Source organism: Pyrgilauda ruficollis, unplaced genomic scaffold (assembly GCF_017590135.1).
Source record: "Pyrgilauda ruficollis isolate IOZ18807 unplaced genomic scaffold, ASM1759013v1 scaffold5, whole genome shotgun sequence".
NCBI lineage: Eukaryota > Metazoa > Chordata > Aves > Passeriformes > Passeridae > Pyrgilauda > Pyrgilauda ruficollis.
The window spans coordinates 12154839-12176807 of record NW_024526599.1 but is presented as its reverse complement, the minus strand read 5'-3'; the positions used below and the strand labels follow the sequence as shown (position 1 = coordinate 12176807).

The 21969-nt window shown below is 34.5% G+C and overlaps 1 protein-coding gene across 1 annotated transcript in view; it reads left to right on the top strand.

Annotated features, from left to right (window-relative positions):
• GPM6A (glycoprotein M6A) overlaps positions 1–21969 on the top strand; it is a 37560-nt gene that overhangs the window by 6317 nt on the left and 9274 nt on the right. The window contains exons 3-4 of the mRNA XM_041480144.1: positions 7269–7425; positions 21199–21352. Of these exons, the coding sequence (XP_041336078.1) occupies positions 7269–7425; positions 21199–21352 (311 nt within the window). The remainder of the gene's footprint in view (positions 1–7268; positions 7426–21198; positions 21353–21969) is intronic.

Here is a 21969-nt window from a genome sequence, read left to right as displayed (position 1 = left end):
TTCCCTGCATGGAATATCCAGCCTTGATCCACGTGTCTTCTTTGGGTATTATAATTTGGCAGGAAGCACCAGAGAGAGCACAATGTCATTGGCGATTCAGGTTACTTAAGGAGAACAGTTTTTATTTCATTGGAATTATTGAGTCACATATAAATAGCAGCCCTGGACAAATACAGCATATCAAATATTAGATAGAACATAGGAACATAGATTTTAGATCTGATATCATTGGCAGATGCATCAAATCTGGCAAAAAATAACAGCACCTGAGAACATGACCTTTACAAGATTATACAGTGCTGAAAAGTCACATTTATCACCTACTCAGCTGTATTATGTAGTCCAGTCTTCTGTATTCTGTTAAAGGAAATACCAGTGAGAACTTGTGTAAGTAAAATTTAGGATTTGGCAATTACCTGCAAAGACATGGTCCTCATTTTATGAAATGGAATAAGGCAATTCAGAGCACCACATGAGAATACCAGTGGAATAATCTGGAAAATTCATAGCAGTGCATGTGAATACCAGCAGAGTGATCTTGCATAAAGAATTTATTGGTCATCTTCTCTGCAAATACAGCTTCCTACTCTAGGGTAGACATCTGTATTATTTAGTACTGCGTTAAGTAGCTCTCCTTCCTGGTTGACTGGAATCTTAGATTAGCTGTAATCACTTCATGGCTTGTGATTTTCCCTTTCTCAATAGGTGGTTCATCTCAACAGAAATATCTTTTTCTTTTTTAACTGCCTTTATTTTGCTCACTTTACAATATTGCTAACTATGCTTTATGTGCCATGTAAAACTAACTCTGTGTTCCACAGGATATCTGAAAAGGGTAAACTCACTATTATGATCCCAATAAACAGATAAATTGGAAAGTGTATCTTGATATGTAATATCCATATTGCTAACTATGCTTTATGTGCCATGTAAAACTAACTCCGTGTTCCACGGGATATCTAAAAAGGATAAATTCACTATTATGATCCCAATGTGGGCATAGAGTAATAAGTTGTCAATCTTAACGCTGTCAGTATGTACTTGTGTGTCTCCAAGTTTATAGTTTACTAACGAAACACTCACAAATCCTGTGATATGCTTTTGCAACATCTTTTACCCTTTATGCCTGGAAATTCAGTATCCATAGTGTACAACAACCATAATGTAATTCCACCAGAAGTCAGCACAATACTCTGCCTTAGTTCCACTGGTGCTTTTGCTTTCTTCAGAATGCTTCTGATATTTTCTGCAATTAGCATCTCTAAAAATGTGTTCCACAGGATATCTGAAAAGGGTAAACTCACTATTATGATCCCAATGTGGGTGTAGAGTAATAAGCTGTCAATCTTATGCTGTCAGTATGTACTTGTGTGTCTCCAAGTTTATAGTTTACTAACGAAACACTCACAAATCCTGTGATATGCTTTTGCAACATCTTTTACCCTTTATGCCTGGAAATTCAGTATCCATAGTGTACAACAACCATAATGTAATTCCACCAGAAGTCAGCACAATACTCTGCCTTAGTTCCACTGGTGCTTTTGCTTTCTTCAGAATGCTTCTGATATTTTCTGCAATTAGCATCTCTAAAAAAGTTTCTAAGAAAGTAGTTTTAGACAGAACAACATTAGGTTAAAAACCGCCAAACAATGTTGAGGAGAAGCCTTGTCCATTGGTTGTAGTAAAAATTCAGTGTTTGGGACTCAAAGTTTTCATGATTACTAAAATTATGCTGGACCTTTTCCTGTATAAAGAAAGTTACAAGATTCACAGAACACAGATGTGGTTTGTGCTGCTTGTGCTCTTCTTGCATTAGTTTGAGGATTCTATATCACTTTTCAGACGTTCTGCAAGAAATCTATATTCAACTGTTCCATTCCTAGGAAGGCAACAACAAACTTGTAGAGGATGATGATCTAGGGTTCTATTTTCCATGGCTGTAGAGAGTTGAAAATCACAAATTAAAACCAATGGGTACTTGTCTCACATCAGCTTTGTTTCCGAGCAGAACAAGAAAATCTGGCCCTTGAAGAATATGAATGTAACTTGCATATTGTAGTAGGATGATGTCTTCTTTATATAATACTAACAATCTGGCTTTGGTTTCGATCAAATGTTTTGTATGATTACACACAAAATTTATTTCAGAAATACATAATCAACATCTCTGTTTTCTTTCTGTTGTATTTTTTTCTACTTTAATAAAAATTACTTTTTCATCTTTTTTGGTCTTTTCATTCCTTGACTGTTAATCCTTTCTCTTATCATTTCTTGATGCACTTTAGTTAAGCATTCTATACTCCAGTTTTATTTTTTTTTCCAACCTGAAATTTAGAAGTTAGACTCCTTATTAACCTAATCTAGGAAAAAATACTCATGGACTTATGCTGAATTTTTTTTTATTATTTTCATTTTTTTCCCCTTCACAGTGAGAATATTTCCGTTTCTTTTATCTCATTTGGGCTTTTACTTGGGGGGCTTTGTCTTACTTTGCAGGTAGTATATGACTATAAATAAATTCTTCTTTCTCCCTACTTGTTTTCCTCCTGAAGTTTGTCTTTGTTTGTCTCCTCCTTTTCCTGATGATTTCTCTCTGTTTCATGGTACCAGTTATCTTCTTTGCTCAATCTATTTAAGTGAATAGTATAATGAACTGACACCAAGAAATTGTCCCCAGCTGGTTTGCAGGGGAGCCTGAGCAGATGTTTTCTAAAAGTTCCAGGGGGCTTGGTTTCTGCATAGCCTAAACAGACATTTTGCTTGCAAACATCCCCTTATATCTTGTCTGTCTTCTAAAAACACAGTTGCAAAACTATTTCTACAAGGTTGAGACAGTATGAGGGGGGAGGCTGCTATCTCAGTGTCTTAGCACCCTCTTAGCATCAGTCCCTTAGGGGGAAAGAGGATCAGCATGGAGGCCAGCATTTCTGGTTTACAGAGTAACAGAGGTTAATGTGTGTTCTAGATGTAAACATCAAGTATTCAAAATTCCCTGTCATTGAAAGAGAAAAAAACAAACAAACAAAAAAAATCCTCCAAAACAGGAGAAGCCCTTCTACCCCAATAGTGACATTTGCATGTATTTCTCATCCTTCTAAATTTTCTATGCAGGTTGAAAAAAAAAAAAAGGCAGTTTTTCATTAGATATTGTACTATGGTAATCTTATTAACATTTCAGTACTTTGATTGCTTTGGTATTTTATTTTTCTTATTGTGTTTGGGGTTTTTATCTTGGAAATAGGTGAAATTGCCTGAAACTTGAATTCAGAAAGTATAGGTACAATTCACTGCTAATCATGTTCTACTTAACATCTGTAATATCTTAATATCATTGTAGATATTGGGTTATGTTGGAAATTCTGGAATAGATACACGAGACAGAATTATAAATTCAGGAAAACTAGTCCCACAGTAATATCTGGTATTCTGGTGGGTTGACCAATGAAAACCTTTGGAATATTAGGCAAAATGTTTAGGCTGAAGTGCACACATAATTATTTAGAATAGAATGGTTTTCTGGGCAGCAAAAGAATCCTGTCACAGGGCAAATTAGTGTGAACTTTAGCTGTTAATTACAACTAAATGTCTGTACTGCATTCCTATATTAACCAAATTTAACAAAATATATCCCTAACAAGTATGTATGCTGTTCCAAAACTGTATTAAGATGCTTTTCACAAAAACCTGCTGAACATAGACAAGTCTGTTTAACACATTATTTTATTTCTTGCTGATTTATTATATTTTTTAATGCTTAAATTTGCCAAAACACCATGAAAATACACAGTAGGAAATCTGAAACATTGGTCTGACTCACTAAGAATATTTTCACTCACCTCTGACTTGTCTCTGCTGGGATAGTCTACTCGGTTTTCAGTTCCAACCTGTTCATTGAGAAGCTAGCATTGATGGCTTCCCTGAATACCTTCTTCCAGAAGAAGAAAGTGTTTTCTCTAGAGATATTTTGAATATGTTTCTTGTTGGATAGAATCCAGATTCAGACTAATGAATTAGGGAAGTCTAGTTAATGTGGAATAATTAATGACCTAGCAGCAGAGAAAGAACTAAAAATTGAAGGATCAGCTTGATTTAAATAACAATTTAAAAAAAGTAATGTTTTAACATTTCTGAACATAGTGTTGTGAGGACAGGCAGATCCAGAATCCATGGAGAATCCACCAGGCTAAGATAAATATATGGCTTACATTATTCTATATTTTTTTAAAAAAGCTTTCACTAACTTCAAGATGCTTTTCACATTTATTTTATGCTTAGATAATAATTCAGCTTATTCTATTCAGCAGCCTAGGTCAGAGTAGCTTTAATAATAATGTATATTTTTCCAATACAACATAAATATTTTTTTGTAAAATAGTGCATATTTTTCCAATCCTGTCAGAAGAATGAAATTTTATTTTTATCATTTTGTCTCCTTCCTTTGCTCATTACCCACTTCTTTCCTTCCACTCCAGCTTATACAAGTGTAAGGCCTCCTTGTTCATTTTCTTTGTCCTTACCCATCTTGCTCATTGGCTCATGTTCACCACCCCTTCTGCCATTCCCTTCTACCTCCCTGGTTGCTCTCAGGCTCTGTCTGCAGCATTTGAGAATTTGCTGAAGCACAGATGGCAATTAATCTCCCTGAGTTCATCCACGAAGAATCACATTTTATTTTAAAGAAAGGCAATCTCCATTTTATAAGGTCTATCTTTTATCTATTACAACTTAATGAGAAAATAAAAGTTTATGTGAACTGTATTAGATGCCGCAGAATAAATTAATAGTAATTCTATCTTTAAAACTATATATATATATATATATATATATAGTTATTGTTGTAAATACATTTCCTTTAAATACAGCAGGCACTAAATGTAGCTATACTGCAATACAACTCTATCTGGCTTTTAAAGAGGTAGCTGAGTGATTGTCTCACAATTTTCATTTATCTTTTTACTTTTTGCTTCATAGGACATCTTTCTGCCTTGGAATAAGGCTGGCCATTTCATCCCATGTAGTCTGATGATGAATAGAGATTTTACGACCTCTCTGTAATGAGTGGATGAGGAGGAAATCGATTTCTATATTTGGCTACTGTTGGGCTATATATATTTTTTTCCTTTTGTGAAAGGAAGGCTCAAGTGAAAGTTATTCCTGTAGATGCACATAAGGCTGAGGGAAAAGCAGAGATCTCTTAGCACACTTTTTGACACAAGCGGCTCAGTGGGAGACTCAGCACAGATGGTTTAAAGGGCTGTTGTAAGGACTGAAATAGTCTCTGGACTTCTCCAAAGTCCTAATCTCTTTAGGGCAATGAGAGCTTGTAACTGAGCACATTGAGGTCTGAGGGGAGCTGCTGCTGGCAGAACTCCCAGACTTCAACCACTGGTGAAGGTCACAATTGTTTAAACTATATATATCTAAGAATTGGAAGAGTTTTTATGGAATAGTCATAAAGTTGCTGTCTATTTGTTTTTGTAACCTTTTTTAAAATCACTTATAGGTAAGATAGGCTTAAAACACAGTTTTGATGTTTAAAAAGAAGTGTTACAATGGCTCAATTACTGTCAAATCAGGGAAATTACATTTTTGCAATGTATTATGTATATTAAAATAAATTTAATCTGCATCATCTCATACCATCTAGAGTGTAGAATATTTTCACCCTTTTGAGTCATTCAAGTATCTATTCCATGCAGAAATTTACTTACTCTATTTTTTATTTGAGTATGAGACAAAAAGCAGTGTTAAAAAAAAAAAAAAAAAGCTGGAAATGCATTGGTATTAGAATGTTAGGGGAAAACATAACCTGTCTCATTTCCAGAAGCATTAATTTCTAGTGCTTCTCCCATCCCCAGATATGTCAGAAGTTTAAATGTATTTTGATGGCATTTTTTAATGTGGACCTGAACTTGACTTTGAATCTTTTGAAAATTATTCAAGCTCAAAGATATTTTAACAGGTTTTTGAGCTTTTTTCATTGTATTATACATGTAAAATGTGTATTATGAGTTGTCTTTTGAGTGATGATGGAAAGTGTGCTCATAAGGAATTGTTATCATTAAATTTTCCTTTCATAACAATAAAAATATTAATCATTGTCTTGAGAAAACATCCAGTGTGGGTAATGGCATGTCAAAATTCATCTGGCAGATCCTAATCGTTCTCAGGTTTATTTTTTTTCTTTCTCTGTTAGGAAGTGTCACTATCTTGACCTGGAGAATACAACTGGAATTAAGTACCATCTTAAATCTGAATATAGCAATTTTATAAAGAGTTGTACAGCTCCTTCCCTGTCACATCAACAAACTGACAATTTACTGTGACTATTTTTTTTAGAGAAGTTCAAGTAGAAAACTTTGAAATCTGCTGATCTAAGGCCATGGCCGGTAGGAATATTTCCAAGTATAGAAAAAGAGCAGAGAGGTGCTATCAAAAATCCTGTCCCCAATGCTGGTCATGAGAGAACATTTAGGAGGCACAGTCTCCTTGAGCCAAGGTTGAACTTACAGGCAGTGCTGGGCAGAACAACCACATACCCAGGTAATCTTTTCCATGAACTGAGCCTTCCAGGACCCTGCATGGCACACTGCAAGCCATCCCTCCATTGCTCCAGCTGTGTGCCTGTGAAATTATATTTTAAAGCCTCATTATAGAAGAATTCCGGATGATCTGACCTCATTATTTCTGGAATAATATGTTTCTGGTTTGAAGTAAGGAATCTCTCGTGATGACTTTATTATTCTGTGTCAAACACTTTGTCCACTGGAGAATAAGTGGGAGAATAACAATGAGAAGGTAGCACAGACTGACACTGCAGACTTGTATGTGTATGTGTTTTATTGAAGATTGCAACTAAATATCTTTTATAAACTAAGTGCTGGATAGAATGTATGACTTAGGAGATGTGTCAGGTTTTTCTTCCTTTTCCATTTCTTTTTTTTCTTTTCCACTTCATTTACAGGAAAAAAAAAAAACTGAAAAGTAACTGACTTTTAAATTGATGTGAAAATATTTGCTGTCTTACCTAAACAGATCCATTTTTACATTTAATTAGATTCAATGACCCAGTGTTTCTTATATCAACACTATTTTATTTCAGAGTTCATTGCTGTCCTCAGCTTCACCTGTCATTATGGCACATCAGCACTTGCACTTCCAGTCAGTCATAAAGTTTGAGACTCAGGGGGGTCTGATCATCTCACCCTGAAATTTCAATCAGCTTTAAATATCTATGCAGATAATTAATTTTTGCTGTTCCTATACAGGATTGACATCTTCAAGTACGTGATATATGGTGTAGCAGCTGCATTCTTTGTATATGGCATTCTGCTGATGGTGGAGGGATTCTTTACAACTGGTGCCATCAAGGATCTCTATGGAGATTTCAAAATCACCACTTGTGGCAGATGTGTGAGTGCCTGGGTAAGTGTCTAAAAAGCTTTTGTACTTATGACAAATTCGATATGCTCTGTATATATTTTTAGTGTCCTGTGATGTTTATTTTTTGGTTTTGTTTTTCTTCAGTATTTTGTGATACCTCAGCTCAGTGTTTAAAAATTACAGCAATGAGAAAAGAGTGTTATAAATATTCTCTGTATTGGTTAAACTCTAAGCAATTCTTGCTACTCAGGAGCAATGAATTCCACCAGCTGAGTGAGAAATCTCGTTACCTCAGCAACATGAGCTGTACTGAGCAGGACTGAAACTGTAATGCCTCCAGCTCTACTGGGAATGAAATATTTCCCTTACTAGTATTTTCAGTCATTTTTGGAATCTTGCCTGTTCCTCTTTGGAACAAGCTGAGACCTGTCATCTGGTTCTATTCTGTCTCTAAATGGCAAACAGGCCATTATTTACTCCTGTGTTAATCTCTGGTTTGGAGAGACCATTTACTTATGACCCTGGAAAACTTGGATTCAAAAATTCTGATTTGTGCTAGGACTTAAATGGAAGTCTATCATACTAAAATTGCTGACTGTTTCAGGTGGGATTATTTTAACCTTTCTGTTCAGTGTCAGGTAAGTAACTAATTTTTTCGGTACTTGACTGTTCTGCATCTAAACTAAGAGGCCTGTGTACTTTGTAGCTGTTGGAGTTGGATATTTCTGAAAACAGTCTGCATGAAAACTTCATATTTTGTGATCAATACTAAATTAATAAATACAACCAGATAAATCTGGGTGTTAAAGTACACATTTTTTATGCTATATTAATGATAAATCACATATAAATTAGTATGCTGGGTTGGGTTTCCCACTGTACTCTGCTGCAACTCTCAACACTTAATTTAGTGGAATACAGTCTAAGCAATAGATACTTCCAGTCACACAAAGACTATCAAAACTAGTATTTTGGATATCCTGAGGTTTAAGGTTAAACTGAACACAGATAATCTGCATCTTGCAAAATTGGGGAATGCAGTCTGTATGTCATCTCTATGTAGATGCAACCTGTTCTACAGTAACCCTGTGTTTTTGCCTCTTCTTCTTTCATTCTAGTCATCATTGTATGATTTTGGCACTTTGACTAAGATTGCTTTAAAACCTTTAAATAAGTATATAAAAAAAGACTGAGAACATTTTAAATTAAGTGCAGTCATTGCTTATGCCAACACTGCTTTCATCTTCTGGAAAGAAGTCTCTAATCTGTATTCAGTGAGGACATACTAAGTTAGTTCCAATTCTGTATAGAGTAGCAAGATTTTCAGAACGCTTTTTCTTCACAGCTTCCATGAATGCCTGTCCTCAGCATTGCAGCAGAGCAGTGCTACATCCTCCCACAGTTTTGATAACTGTAATTCTATAGTACGTGTCTAGAAGAAATGAGAGGTTAAGCAGATATTCCATGGTTAATATCACTGTTATTATTAGTGATTTGTGACTTTATTTCCTTCAATACTTCACTTTCCTCATCAGTAATTTGCCGTGTTTGTGTTCTACTTTGAGAAGCCCTGGGTTGAGACACACTGTGCAGCTAAGGTTAAGGCTGTATACTCTTTATGACCACAATTAAAATAACCCATCAATAAGTTTGAGTTAAATACCTTGTTGTCATTGTTCTTTAAGTCAGTGGAAGTTTTTTCTTTTTCCTGGTGAAAAAAACCACAAACCTGCTGTTTGATTGCTTGTCTCATTTTGATGATGTGTCAGTAAGATTGCTATACAAATGTCTGGAGTTAATTTGGGTAATTATTCTGGCTTTAGTGTCTATGCTCTAGAGGGTATATGTCAATTAAAACTTGATATCCTTTTGGCTAGGTTGATTTTCATTGTCTCATATTTTAAATTCATAAGGGAAAAATAACATCCTATGTTTAAAAAAATATATATATATTTGGAATTACAAAATGTTTTAATCCAAGACAGATGTGTTTAGAATTTATTCAGTTCCTTAACATATGTTAATTATATAAAGAAATATAATTATATTTATATAAATTATATAAAGAAATAAGTCCTAAGAACAACAAAAACAATAGTAGAGAGGTAAATGAAACCAAATCAGTATTGTGTGTCAAGGCTAGATTGCCCAATTGCTAAAACAGTTCTGTAATAAATTTTGTTCTGTACAGTTGCCAAAATGAGATAATGCTATTGAAAAGGGTTGGCAGATACTACAAGTTGCAAGAAATTTTCCTTGTATGCAGCTTTGACCTTATACTTTTGTAAATAATAAAAATCTAAACTGTGAAAGATTAAACAGTTGATTTCTTTTAGCAGAGCCTTAATACTAACAGAAATGTACACAGAGGATATTTGTTGTTTTGAAAAATTAAAATTATAAAAATGGCTCCACATTAAAAACACCTTTGTAAAAACTCCAGTTGTGACTATGATTTCACATAAAATTTGCTGATATCTTTCTAAATAGAAGTTTAATGTTTAACATTTCAGTTCAAGTCTGAAAATTAAGTCCTTCAGCTTTACTGTTGCCACCAGTTGTTTTTCATTAATATTTTGCAGGACCAAATTTGTTATGTCAGTGACTAAACCTATTATGAAAATGTAGGGAAAAATCAATAAAAAAATTTCAAGACAGAAAAATTTATTTGAAATTGGTATGGTTTAGCTGTATTTCTATATATGGAAATATGAACAGTAACACCTTTTTCTCTTTCTTAAGAAATATTTTTGAAAAGCAGACTTTTGAGAACACTGATAGCCACCATCTGAAGGAACTTTTCATGTGCTCTTCCTGACCTCCCTCCTTAGCTGCAAATAGCTCACTTTCTAGCTCTGAACGGGCAAAAGGATTTTTTTTTTGCCTGAAGAAATGGAAAAAGAAATAGCTCAGCCTAACCTTTCCAGTGAATGTATAATTGACTTATCAGCTGGTATGAGCATTCAGAGACAGCATCCAAGTCATGTCAGTGCTGCCATGGAGCAGAGCCTCATATCTGAGAGAGACCTTGTGAAAGTGACAGTGAAGACTCTCACTGGCAACGTTTGTAGACTTAATTTACTGTGGAAAGAAAAACAAAAGCAGTAAAACAATGCCAGTCACATTCGAGGAGGGATGGCTTTCATTCCAGGCTTCATTTTTCCATGCCTGAACATGCTTTTAGAGTATTAAATAAACATTCATATATAACTGTGCTGCAGCATGATTAGTAGAGAATGGGAGACAGGCCTGAAGCCAACTGTAATACTGTTTTCATGTTTGCAGTTTATTACCCTTCCTACTTATATTTAGCTCCCTTGGCCATGGAAAGCCTCATTTACACCTTGTTTTAGAATATCTGCCCACAGAGTCAATAGAAATGCAATGACACTTTCCCCCTCATGTTATTGTATAAAAGGAGGTTTGGTTTTTGTTTTATTTCATCATAAAAAAATATATGAAGACTTCACTGTGGTAGTTGTATTTCTATTTCTTTGTACCTTGCTTTTCAAAAGAACCATATTAAGGCTCTAGAGAAATAAGTTTTATATTCTAAACTGCACTTACATATACCTTTTGTATCTTTAGTTTTAGGAATATTTCATTTAATTGCTGATAAGGATTTTTCTGCCTTGGAAAATAATTCTGGATACCTGATTGCCTATGGGCTATTTCATAAATGCTTCTTGAGTGTCTAAACTAAAACATGAACTTCCCAAAATATTGCCACAATTTATTTTGTAAAAAAAAAAAAAAAAAATGGAAGCTGCGCAAATGTTTTGAAAAACCATCTGTGAACTCATCACTTCATCTTTTCCTTACCAGACCAGTTATTCAGAGGCAGTGAAACTGCATCATATTGACATTTGATTCTTTGTGTAACAGGAGGAAGAGAGTTCAGTGCAGGCTCAGCTGGCTTTCCCACCCAGAACAGATGTATTATTTCTGAATGTTAGAAATGAACCTCTCATTTCTGAAAATTAGATACCATGTCTGGATATTCTGGGGTAAAACTGCTGATCTGAGAGACAGGGAGGCCTTGCTTCTTATTAAATTCTGCTTCATACCACATTTGTGAGAAATAAAGGACCTTCTCTCCAAGACAGCAGATATCCTTACGGGTCCAGACTCCTTCAAACCAATCTTAACTGGGGAAAGTATCTAAAAATCTCTTTTCCTCACACATGTTTAGTTGTGTATGCTGTATATAGTTTCACACCATGATATGGGAAGTGGGGAAGGTGAGATTCATAGTGCTCTGACCTTTCAGATTGCTCAACTGAAAACCAGAAACATGATTTTTTTTTTCACAAATTACCCAGAAGCTACTGAAGTAGTTAACTTCAGAGGGATTGTATTATGGCACAGACATATCCCACCTCATTAAGGTTATCAAGAAAAAGGCCTATGCTCCTTCAGTAGTTAAAGAAAAGAGCAGCTTAGGCAAACTTTATCAGGTGAATTGAATTTTTTTGTGACTGTCCTCTTTCCTGCAAAGAGAATAACCCTCAAGTCTTTTAAGTCATGTATTTTATATTAAGATCTTCAATCAACTATGTACATTTAGTTGGATGTATCCTGCCTGGCCCTTTTAGCTGGAATTTAGGTGAATAACATTTGCTATCTAAACACTGCTGCAGTTAGTAGATGAAAGAAAACATATTAGCAATTTTATAGGTTATTAGAACTCATCTTATCCCTGGATACTAAACCAGTGTTGGAATTTCTTTAGAGAACTGTGTTCCTTGCAGTTTTCTGCTCTTGATATTGAAATAGGAAGAACAAGCCCTAGCAGCAGTTCAAAGCTCAACTGAAATGTTGAGTCATCCTTATGTCACTCTCTCCCAACTGCATTGTTAATATACATATGGGGTCTTGAAAAGAAAGAAGAAAGCAAGCTTTTTTTCCACTATTTGTTATATTTTTAGAAATATTTTGCAATGAGCTCAGAAATTTTGTTGTGCATACCTATGTGCTGAGTCTACTTTTTTCTCTCTTATTTCTATAATTTAGCAAAGCCTTTTTGTTTTTCTTTATTGTACAGCTCCAGATTTTCTCACTTAAGAATATTGTACACATAAAATCATACTTTCATTTGATATTCCTTTCCTCCCATAACTTCCCATGTGTTGTATATGCAGCCCTTTTCTTGGCTGTGGTATTCATTAGTTCCTTTAACAGACATTGCCAGTACCTTCTCATCTTCTCTTGGTCTTGCTGCTTGCTGACAGCAACGTTGTTGTTGTTGGTTTTTGCTTCACATTGTGGTTTGTGTCTTGCACATTGATGACAGATTTATTTTCTTGGCATGTGAGATCAGCAAGTATTTTTGTTAATTAAACTGCTGTCATACATTTCCAAAGTATGCTTGACTTTGAGAGCGGTTGCACTTTCTCCATGGGCTTTAACTTTCTTTTATGGATCATCATAAAATGCTCAAGATGATAGCTTTATTTCCCCTGTGTTCAGATAATCCATCTCCGTTTTAACTTGAATGTTTCATCAGATGACGACAGTTTTCCCTGATCCTTGCTCTCACCTGGCTAACTTATTAAATGCATCTACACATCTTACTCTTTCTATAGTTATTTAAGCTTTTGAATATCAGTGGAATTATCACAAATTCATTATTTTTATGGTGATAGAAAATTCACAGAAATCATAGACCTTTGTTCTTCTTATGAACTGCATCTTCCTGTGGATGTCTTATGAACTCATAATTAGCTTTGTAAATATTTTTAGTCATTGCTTGCATAGGAAGGAGGAAAACTTTTAAATATATTTAAGATCACAATAAAAGCTTCAAAGTTATTGACACTGGATTCTTGGCAAGACAGGAATCAAGCAAGGAAGGTCCCTTCCCCTTCATTTTCACACAGGCTTCTCAAAGCCCATTAAGACTATATTAGAAAAGAAAACAATTTTTTTTTTGACAGCCAAGTATTAACCTTGAGTGACACATTTGTTTAGACTTATAACTATTATTTCTGATTTCTAGTTTAAGCTTCACTGCCTTGTATCCACCTTCAAACCATGGAAACTTCCTGAAAAAATGTTGCATTCCAAATTTTGCAAATGTGAAAAACGTAAACAATCTGTATTGTTCAGTCCTTTCCCAGCTGAGTGTTACGTCTTCATCTGTGTATAGAAAATGTGCCATCACTGAAAACCATTAGAGTATGGTTTCTAAAAAATTTATCAGCTGTTTGATAGCATAACCTAGTAAATTTACTACTAGGACCAGCCTACTTTGCCAGGGAAAATGTAATGATGGAACTGATTGTTTTTTGTGCTTAATGTCTTCGAATTGAATAGTTTTGTGGCATGAACATAGGAAGGAGAGCACATGAAAAAGGTTTTTTAATGAAGATATCCATATTTTAAAAGCTACTAATCCATATTTTAAAAGCCATTTTTAAAACCAAATTATTTATCTTCAATCCCATTTAAATACAAAGCAAGTATCTTAACTATATTCCCAGACAGTACTTCCTAGCATTAGAAAAATACCACCAGGAAAAAAAAACAAGAGGAGAAGGATAACTTTGTGAATGTGAAAATATAAGCATATGCATTTTGAGAAAAAATAATTCCTGTTTGAAAGATTGTAAAAAAAATTACATAGGAAATTCTGCTTTTACCAAGCAGCAGTAAAGATCTAAAGTTACAGGGCTTCAGAAACCTGTCAGACTACAAAAATTATACTCTTACCTGAAGGATATAAAACAACTAATGATAACTTTAGGCAACACAATGCTACAAACCCATTAACATTCTGAAGAAAACTCAGAAATAAAAAATAAATTACAATATTTGGTTTCTAAGGAAGTACCAAAGAGAAAAATTATATAATCTTAGGATAAAACTTTGTCTTGCATCAATGCAAAGCCATCTTCTTCAAACTGATATTTCCTCAATTTGTTAACTAAGCAATATTTCAAAAAATGAATCAATTTGTTAGAGAATAATTTCTGACATGACTGTGGAAATCTCCTCTGCTACCAACAAATCAACAGCATAAATCAGAAAGTAAGCCAGTTTTTTACATGCATCTAAATGGTTTCCAAAGCAATAGAAATAATGTATGGAATATTTTAACCTTGAAATACATGTTTAGAAAAATATATGTCCAGATGAAAAGCAGAAAGCAACAGTGAGAATTGATCCTAATTTTGACAAAACCATTTTTTCTTCCACATAAACTATCTGTAGAAGAAAAATGTTTAAAAAAGCCAAATAAAACTGTTCCAAAACATAATTTCAATTTTCTGGGATTTTATATTTTTATGTTAACATATTTTAATAATCAAAGGAAATTCTCATTAGGTAGTATTCAGTTTATGAATGAATTTCAATTAGGCAAACCTGAGAAATCTGTCCCTCTATGGAAAAAAATTTGGACCAATATTGGGTTTTTTTTTCCCCCTCTCAAAGCAGTTGACTTGAATGCAAGCCAAGGAATATCAACCACATGACAGTAATAGCACACCACAAAATCTATCCATGTTTCAACAAGACTTTTGGAGCTGTGCCTGGGAGTATAATATGTTAGAGAGAGAGAGGATGAGCATGTTTTGTAGAAGCAATTATAAATGTCCTACAAGTGATTGCTAGCAATGGAAGTGATGTTGTAGAAAAGACTTTGCATGTGTGTATTTTCTGTGGTTTACAGTGCATTTAGTGATAATATCAGAACAACAGCCCCTTCCAGAAGTATTGTATACAAAATGAGACAAGTTGAAATATTTTGCTTCATTTTTTATTTCTCTTCATGAATGAGGCATGAATTTGAAGATGCTAGTTAGTGCAGAAATGAAAATATTAGAGACCATTTCCTTGTGATCTACTCAACAGTCCTTCTTTAACATGTATATGTCTGAAGAAATTTGGATTTTTTTTTGTTTTTCATTTTGTCATTTATTTACATTTAAATAACTAATAGCATTTTTGGTTCTAGACAACATTTTATAATAAGCAGCTGAGGCTCTTTGAGCTTCTGCATTGTTAAAACGTTTTCAAGAACTCAGCAAGTTTTTTACTTGTCTCTTTTCATATTTGCATATGGGGAATTAGACATGTAAAATGCTGTCACAAAAAAAATCCATTGGGAAGAGTGGAGGTGTTTATGGAGAGAGTATTCTTTAAAAGTAAAAAAAAATTTGCAAAAATCTGCTGGATTAAATCTGAAACTCTGAAAAGAAGAAATAAACTCCTGTGGGGTAATAATACAGGTGATGAACAGGAACAAATATCTAATCATTAAACTGCTCTGTCATAAACGTTTATTGATAAAGAGCTCTTATTGAGTCTAGCCTGTTGATGTAAGGTGTAGTTTGAACGCTTCATTATAGCAAATTGAATGCAAATAAACAGGCCTGAAGTGGGAATGAACACGTGTAGTACTTTAAATTTGGCTTCTCGTAACCTGAAGGGAGAACTGTGCACTCTATCAGTACTCTCCCAGTACAACTGCATCAAGAAATATTTCAGCATTTGAGAAAATATGTGTCAGCTGCAATGAATAATTAAAAAAGAGTACGCAAATGCATTTATGCAGAATGTGTGCAGAGTAAAGAGACCGTAGCAATAACGCAGAGGAATTCTTTTCTGGGTAAAATGAACAACATGAAGCAAAAGGCCTGAGAGTCAGTTATGAATTTGAAGCTGGGAAATATGCTAAAACTAAATAAGTTTTTATTAGTATTGAAATCAAATACGGACAATTGAAAGTGAATGACACATTTGAGAGACAGGACAATTCAGGGAGAAATTGAAAAGGTCTTTCTGTTCAAGCTTCTGTGTGGCCAAAAAATCCAACACAGCACCTTGTTCTGGCATTTCCTGTTTGGAAAATGCACCCAAACCAGGACTGCAGTGCACTGCAGAGGCCAGCTGCTTCCCAGTATTCCCATAAGAGACAGCCAGGCTAACCCTGGGCTTATTCTGCATGGTGTCCAGCACTACAAGGGTTTCATAAGGAAGCGTGATAGGCTTTGAGCAGGGTGGATGTACATGATCTCTGCAGGTATGGTTTTGATCTCTGGAAAAAACTGTTAAAGAAAATTTCTGAAACAGTTGGAAAGAACCTCTTAGTTCATGCAGCTGAAAGTAAACATTTTTTGTGTGTGTGTCACAGGATAATAAATCTAAATGTGATGGAAACACAGCAAGGTGCACATCTTTTTGCAACTCTCTGTGTTGAGAGCTCACATCAGGGACTTCATATAAAATAAATATATTATGAGATTGAAAGAAAGTGTAAAAGTAAGTACTGAGTGGTTTGGAGCAAAGATAAAATTACATGGCAACACGAGCTTTCTGGAGTTAAGTTTTATTTGGGCACTTAATTTGTTGCTATGTTTCTGTATTATTTTTCTTGTTGTAAGCAGCATTGTCCTCATAAAATAAAATGAATGAGGTTTAATTTGTTTTCCTTTTCATTCCATTTCTGTTTGTAGAAACTGTACCTTCTAGATAAGATTTCACTGTCTCTGTCCCAAGGGTCATTGAAGCCATCATACAATGTTTCTTCAGGGGTACTAAATTATTTATAACAAAACTAAAACAAGAAGAGTGTTTGAAATTTAATGAATGTGCTTTTCATGGAACAAGTACCCATAAATTAGGAAAGAAGGAGAGAAAAAAACTCCAAACCAACCAGTAACACAAATCTTGATCTTATTAAAATAGATAGGATTTGAGTAATGTTTTCAGTGGAAAAAGGATTTCAACCAGCTGTGACCACCAGGGAAGTTGTGCTCCACACAAACAATTTCAGAATATGCTCTGAAATACCTGCTTCCTGACATTGGTCTGTTTTGATTTAAAAACAGTTCCAGAAGGTTGATGATTCGCCTGCTTTGATAATTTATAACTCAGAAAAGCCATTACAGGCACTGAAAATCTTACAAAATCTGGAAAGTGCATTTTGCCAGCCACAGTGATGATATAAAAAACCCCAAAACACTAAAAATGTTAAAGATGTTTTTGTTCAAATAATTATTCATTTCAGCTATTCTTTGCAAATGTGAGCTCAATTTAAATTAGTGATCTTTAATCTTCATGATTTGGTAGACGAATTTCACTACCACTTCTAGTTTGTTTTGAGTTTATATGTTTGTCTTCTTAGAGTGAAAATCGAACTGATCAGAGAAAGCAATTCTCACTATAAACACAATAGATAGGATGCTAAAGGACAAACTGTGATACCTCTTTAAGATGCTATACTGCTATTTCAGTAATCTTCAGCTTGTCACATAGCAGAATGCTACTTCAAAGGAGAAAGATCCCTTTGAATCTCAGGAGACTGGGTACTGAATTTAATTCCTGGAGTGAACAGGCTCCTTAAGCATTCCTTGTAAGAGCGAAGAGGGAAGGTTGTAATAGCAGAGAAAATTATCTAAAAAAATATTTATTATTCCCTGTGCTTTTTAAAAAATCAAATTCATAATTTCATTCAATTACAAAAAGAAGCTATCACCTGCTATTGCTAGAAAATAATAATTTGTTGTACAAGGTTAAACTTTTTTTACTGCCCTTACAGCAGGAAGTATATTACTGCCCAGATCACATTTCTGTGGTTTGCTTCACTGATATCAGTGATAGCAGCTTCCAAGCATAAGCCAAAATTACCACATGGTTTAACTTGAAGTTTTGTATTTTAGTTATTCTTACATAAACAAAGGAAGCTTCTGTATTTTTTCTGTCTTCTTGGTGTTCTTGGTGTTATGGCATGAAATTAGGCATGTCATTGGCCATTGGCTCTTCAGCTAAAAAGCAACTGACTGAGGAAAACGGAAGTTTTCTCTTCTAAAATATGTCTTTAAAATGAAATAATCATTTGAGCAATTTTTCTGAGATACTCAACCAAGCAGATTCACGTTTTTAAAGAGAATCTGTTCCATAACAAGCAGACATGAAATTAGGCACGTCATTGGCCATTGGCTCTTCAGCTGAAAGCAACTGACAGAGGAAAACTGAAGTTTTCTCTTCTAAAATATGTTTTTAAAATGAAATCATCATTTGAGCAATTTTTCTGAGACACTCAACCAAGCAGATTCACGTTTTTAAAGAGAATCTGTTCCATAACAAGCAGACAATTCTCTCTGAGAAGGCAGCTCCTGTGACTCACAGCAGCTATCATATATCATATGACTGATTTCTACTACGATTTTATGCCCAAGGCTGATTTTTAGAAGCTAATAAGCTCTGTTTCCTCCCTCTTTGCTATACTAGTGCTTTGTATTATCTCAGTCGAAATTTTTGAGTAGGCTTCTTTATCATTACTACAGATCAGAAAATAAATAGATATAAAAAGAATTTGTAATGCTCATGGTAAGGCCTATCTTTTTTTCTCCATTTGGTGCTAATCACAAAATTGGAAGATTCTCAAACTGATGTGAAGCCTGGTCATAAAAACAGTTATTACATTTCAGGGATGTAACTAATATAAAAATTTAGTACTTCATAAACAATATGGATGTGCTACACCAAGACGTGTACTAAATTCATTAAGTATTGTTTATTTCACGAATTCTAAAAGGATCACAAGTAAGACTTCAGACTTACTTGTTTTTGACAAGCAAAGAATATAGTGTAGAAGGCTGGTTTACTTTTAAAACACTTCCAGAATAAATGAGAATTTAAAGTCTACACAAGGACTGTCTTCATTCTTATTTAGTGTTCCTGCCTTAGGAAAAAATGAGTGCAACTCTTTAGCTTGATGATAAATTAAGATTGGACATAGCAATTTAGATGGGAATTCATATCCTGAATCTACATTTCTATGTAATTTTCCAAGTAATTGTTTGTGTGTGCCTGGGGTTCAGACAGATATTTCTCCATTAACTTTAACACTGTAATATGGAAAGGAAAAAAAAAAAGAAAACAGTAAAAGAACAATAACAACAACAACAGAAAAAGGAGCTGTATTTACTTGTGTTAACTGTTTGCTCTGCAATAAATGGGGTAGAATTTCCAATATATAAAGCAACTGACTCATGGAAATGTCTACAGCAGTATTCAAGGGTGCATATTTACTCTGGACTTTGCTATCACTGTCTCTGTGTTACCAGCTGGGTTTCTAGTAAGTGGGTTATTGGGAAAATCTGGTAAGGCAAACAGCTGTTACCTGCATGAATGCATTTTTAGAAATCTTTAAGTGTAAATTAAACACATCAGTTTTTCTTTTCAACTAGTTGGATGTTGAGGAAAAAGTTAAAACACTTTGCAACCCTCAAACTGGTAAGCATGGAGGTAAAGTATGAGTCTTGAAGCATGGAGAACTAACTCAAGAAAAGGATAGAAAGCTGATATCAAGAGTATTAAACAGCTTTTCAAACTACTTCTAGAAGTTTCATTTACCTAGAGACAATCAGGAAAATTAATCTGAAATAAATTTTAAACTAGATTAATTAAACTACATTAAATCCCTATGTAAATATGCTTCCTCAGAATTAAAATTACTTTTATTTAATAATATTTGGAAGTGAGTTAAAGTAAATCAAATTAAGGTCTCTTTAATATTGCTTGAGAACATCCATCCTATAACTTCAAAGCAATGAAGGTACCTTATTTAAAATTCAGCCTTTTGTTGTTTTGGATTGCTTTTCCTGATCAGATCAATGAGGATAAGCCACCCTGCTACAATTTTTAGTACCATTTACAACCATTTAGATTCTGACCTTAATTGATTCCCATAACTAAAATCTGTACATATATTAGGCTTTTTCCTCTATTACCTGAATAGAGAGATCCTGCATTAAAAAAAATCTAAAAAACAAAACAAAATAAACTGAAAAAGAAAATATATCCCTTTTCCCCTTATTTACTCTTTAAGGTTTAATTTTTAGCATATTTTTGATCACCTTATTTAGCTTTCAAAGATATTTCTTATTTCTTACTCTCAGAGCCAATATTTTTCTGAGGTAAGCAGCTAGAAAAATGTTAGTGTGATGAATTTTTTTTTGTTTCCTGTAATGTGTTTAGATTCATCAGCATTTCTGAAGCCACCAAACACTATGGCTATTTGGATTCTATATTTAGAGACTAATTTCCCCATTTTACCATGTAGCCTCTTCATATCCTTTCCACAGCATAAAATGAAAAGATGGTTTGTTATTAATAAGTGTGTTTCCCAGTGGTGTCAGGCCAGAAAAGGGGCAGCATGTTTACATATTTATTGGACATTTGCATACTTGTTTTCTGAATGATGAATTTGCTTGTAGATCCCAAATATGTATGAATGCAATAACAGAATGGCAAAAATATAGTCTCTTTGGTTCAATGCCAAATGGATTTGCCAGTGAGCTTTTGTGGCAGTCATAGATAAAGGCTCATTTTTATTAAGAGCCCAATTTTGAAAACAAGAGAAGAAAAGCCTACAGAATTTAATTTTAATTTTTTATTTCATGATTGATAGTGAAAGAAACAACCATAGGGCCTCTTGTCCTAACTATGGAGTAGTGTTGATGAGAGAGAGGGACAGATGTGTTTCACAGAGCCTGCAGCTGTCTGGACTTCAGGTCCGCTGCTTTGCATTCATCGTTGGCACAAGAGTGCGAGAAACATGGAGCTAGTTTGCACTTCTGGAAGCATAATTCTTATTCTTCAGAAACATCATAGTAGTGCTCTGGCATCATTTTGACCTGATCATTAATGGGTTATCCTTCCAAAACTATAAATTAAATAAGGATAGAAGCAGACAAAGCCAATCATAAATGCATTTGTTACTTCTCTATCGTTCCTTTTTTTCCAATGGTGAATCAGTTCAGTTCTGACTTACCACTGGTTTTGTTTTTCTTCTTTTTACTGCAGTTCATTATGCTGACATACATCTTTATGTTGGCCTGGCTTGGAGTTACAGCTTTCACTTCCCTGCCTGTTTACATGTACTTCAATCTGTGGACCATTTGCCGAAATGCCACCGTAGTGGACGGAGCTAATCTCTGCTTGGATCTTCGCCAGTATGGTACGTAAATCCAAAGCACTAAATGAAAAGTAACATTTCACAAAAGAAAGCATTCCACTACTTTACTTCCATGTATCTAAAATGAACTGTTCAGTGTTTCTGAGGCACTTGTTAAGTGTCTCTCCCTGCCCTTTTACCCACCAGTCTAGGCAGTGTAAAAAAGATGAACTGCATTGCCTGTCCTGACAAAAATTGAGTCAACCTTGTCCATCTTCCCAGAGTAATGAAAATCTGGCATGGGTCTTTGCCTTAGTCTTTCCAGAAATTGCTGGAACTTGTCTAAAATGCCTAATTAGTCATCAATCTGGAGAATTACTTTTAATCTTGTGGTAGGACACTGACTTGAAGATGTGATATCCTAGGGTATCAGCTGTCTCTGCAGAGGTGAATTGGGACACAACATTCATTGCTTTCAAAAACCTTGGTGGGGACCCGCAATACTGATAGTAACACTCTAAAAAAGTGGTGGAAAGAGAGATGGAGAGGGAATGGGACTAAAGCCTGAATGCTGGAGGTTAGAATAATATGGGGATAGGCACCTATGTGTGTTTTGAGAGGATGTAACATCTGCGTAGAAAGGAATTTGTGATCTTAAAATGTCCTGTAAAGGAAGCAAG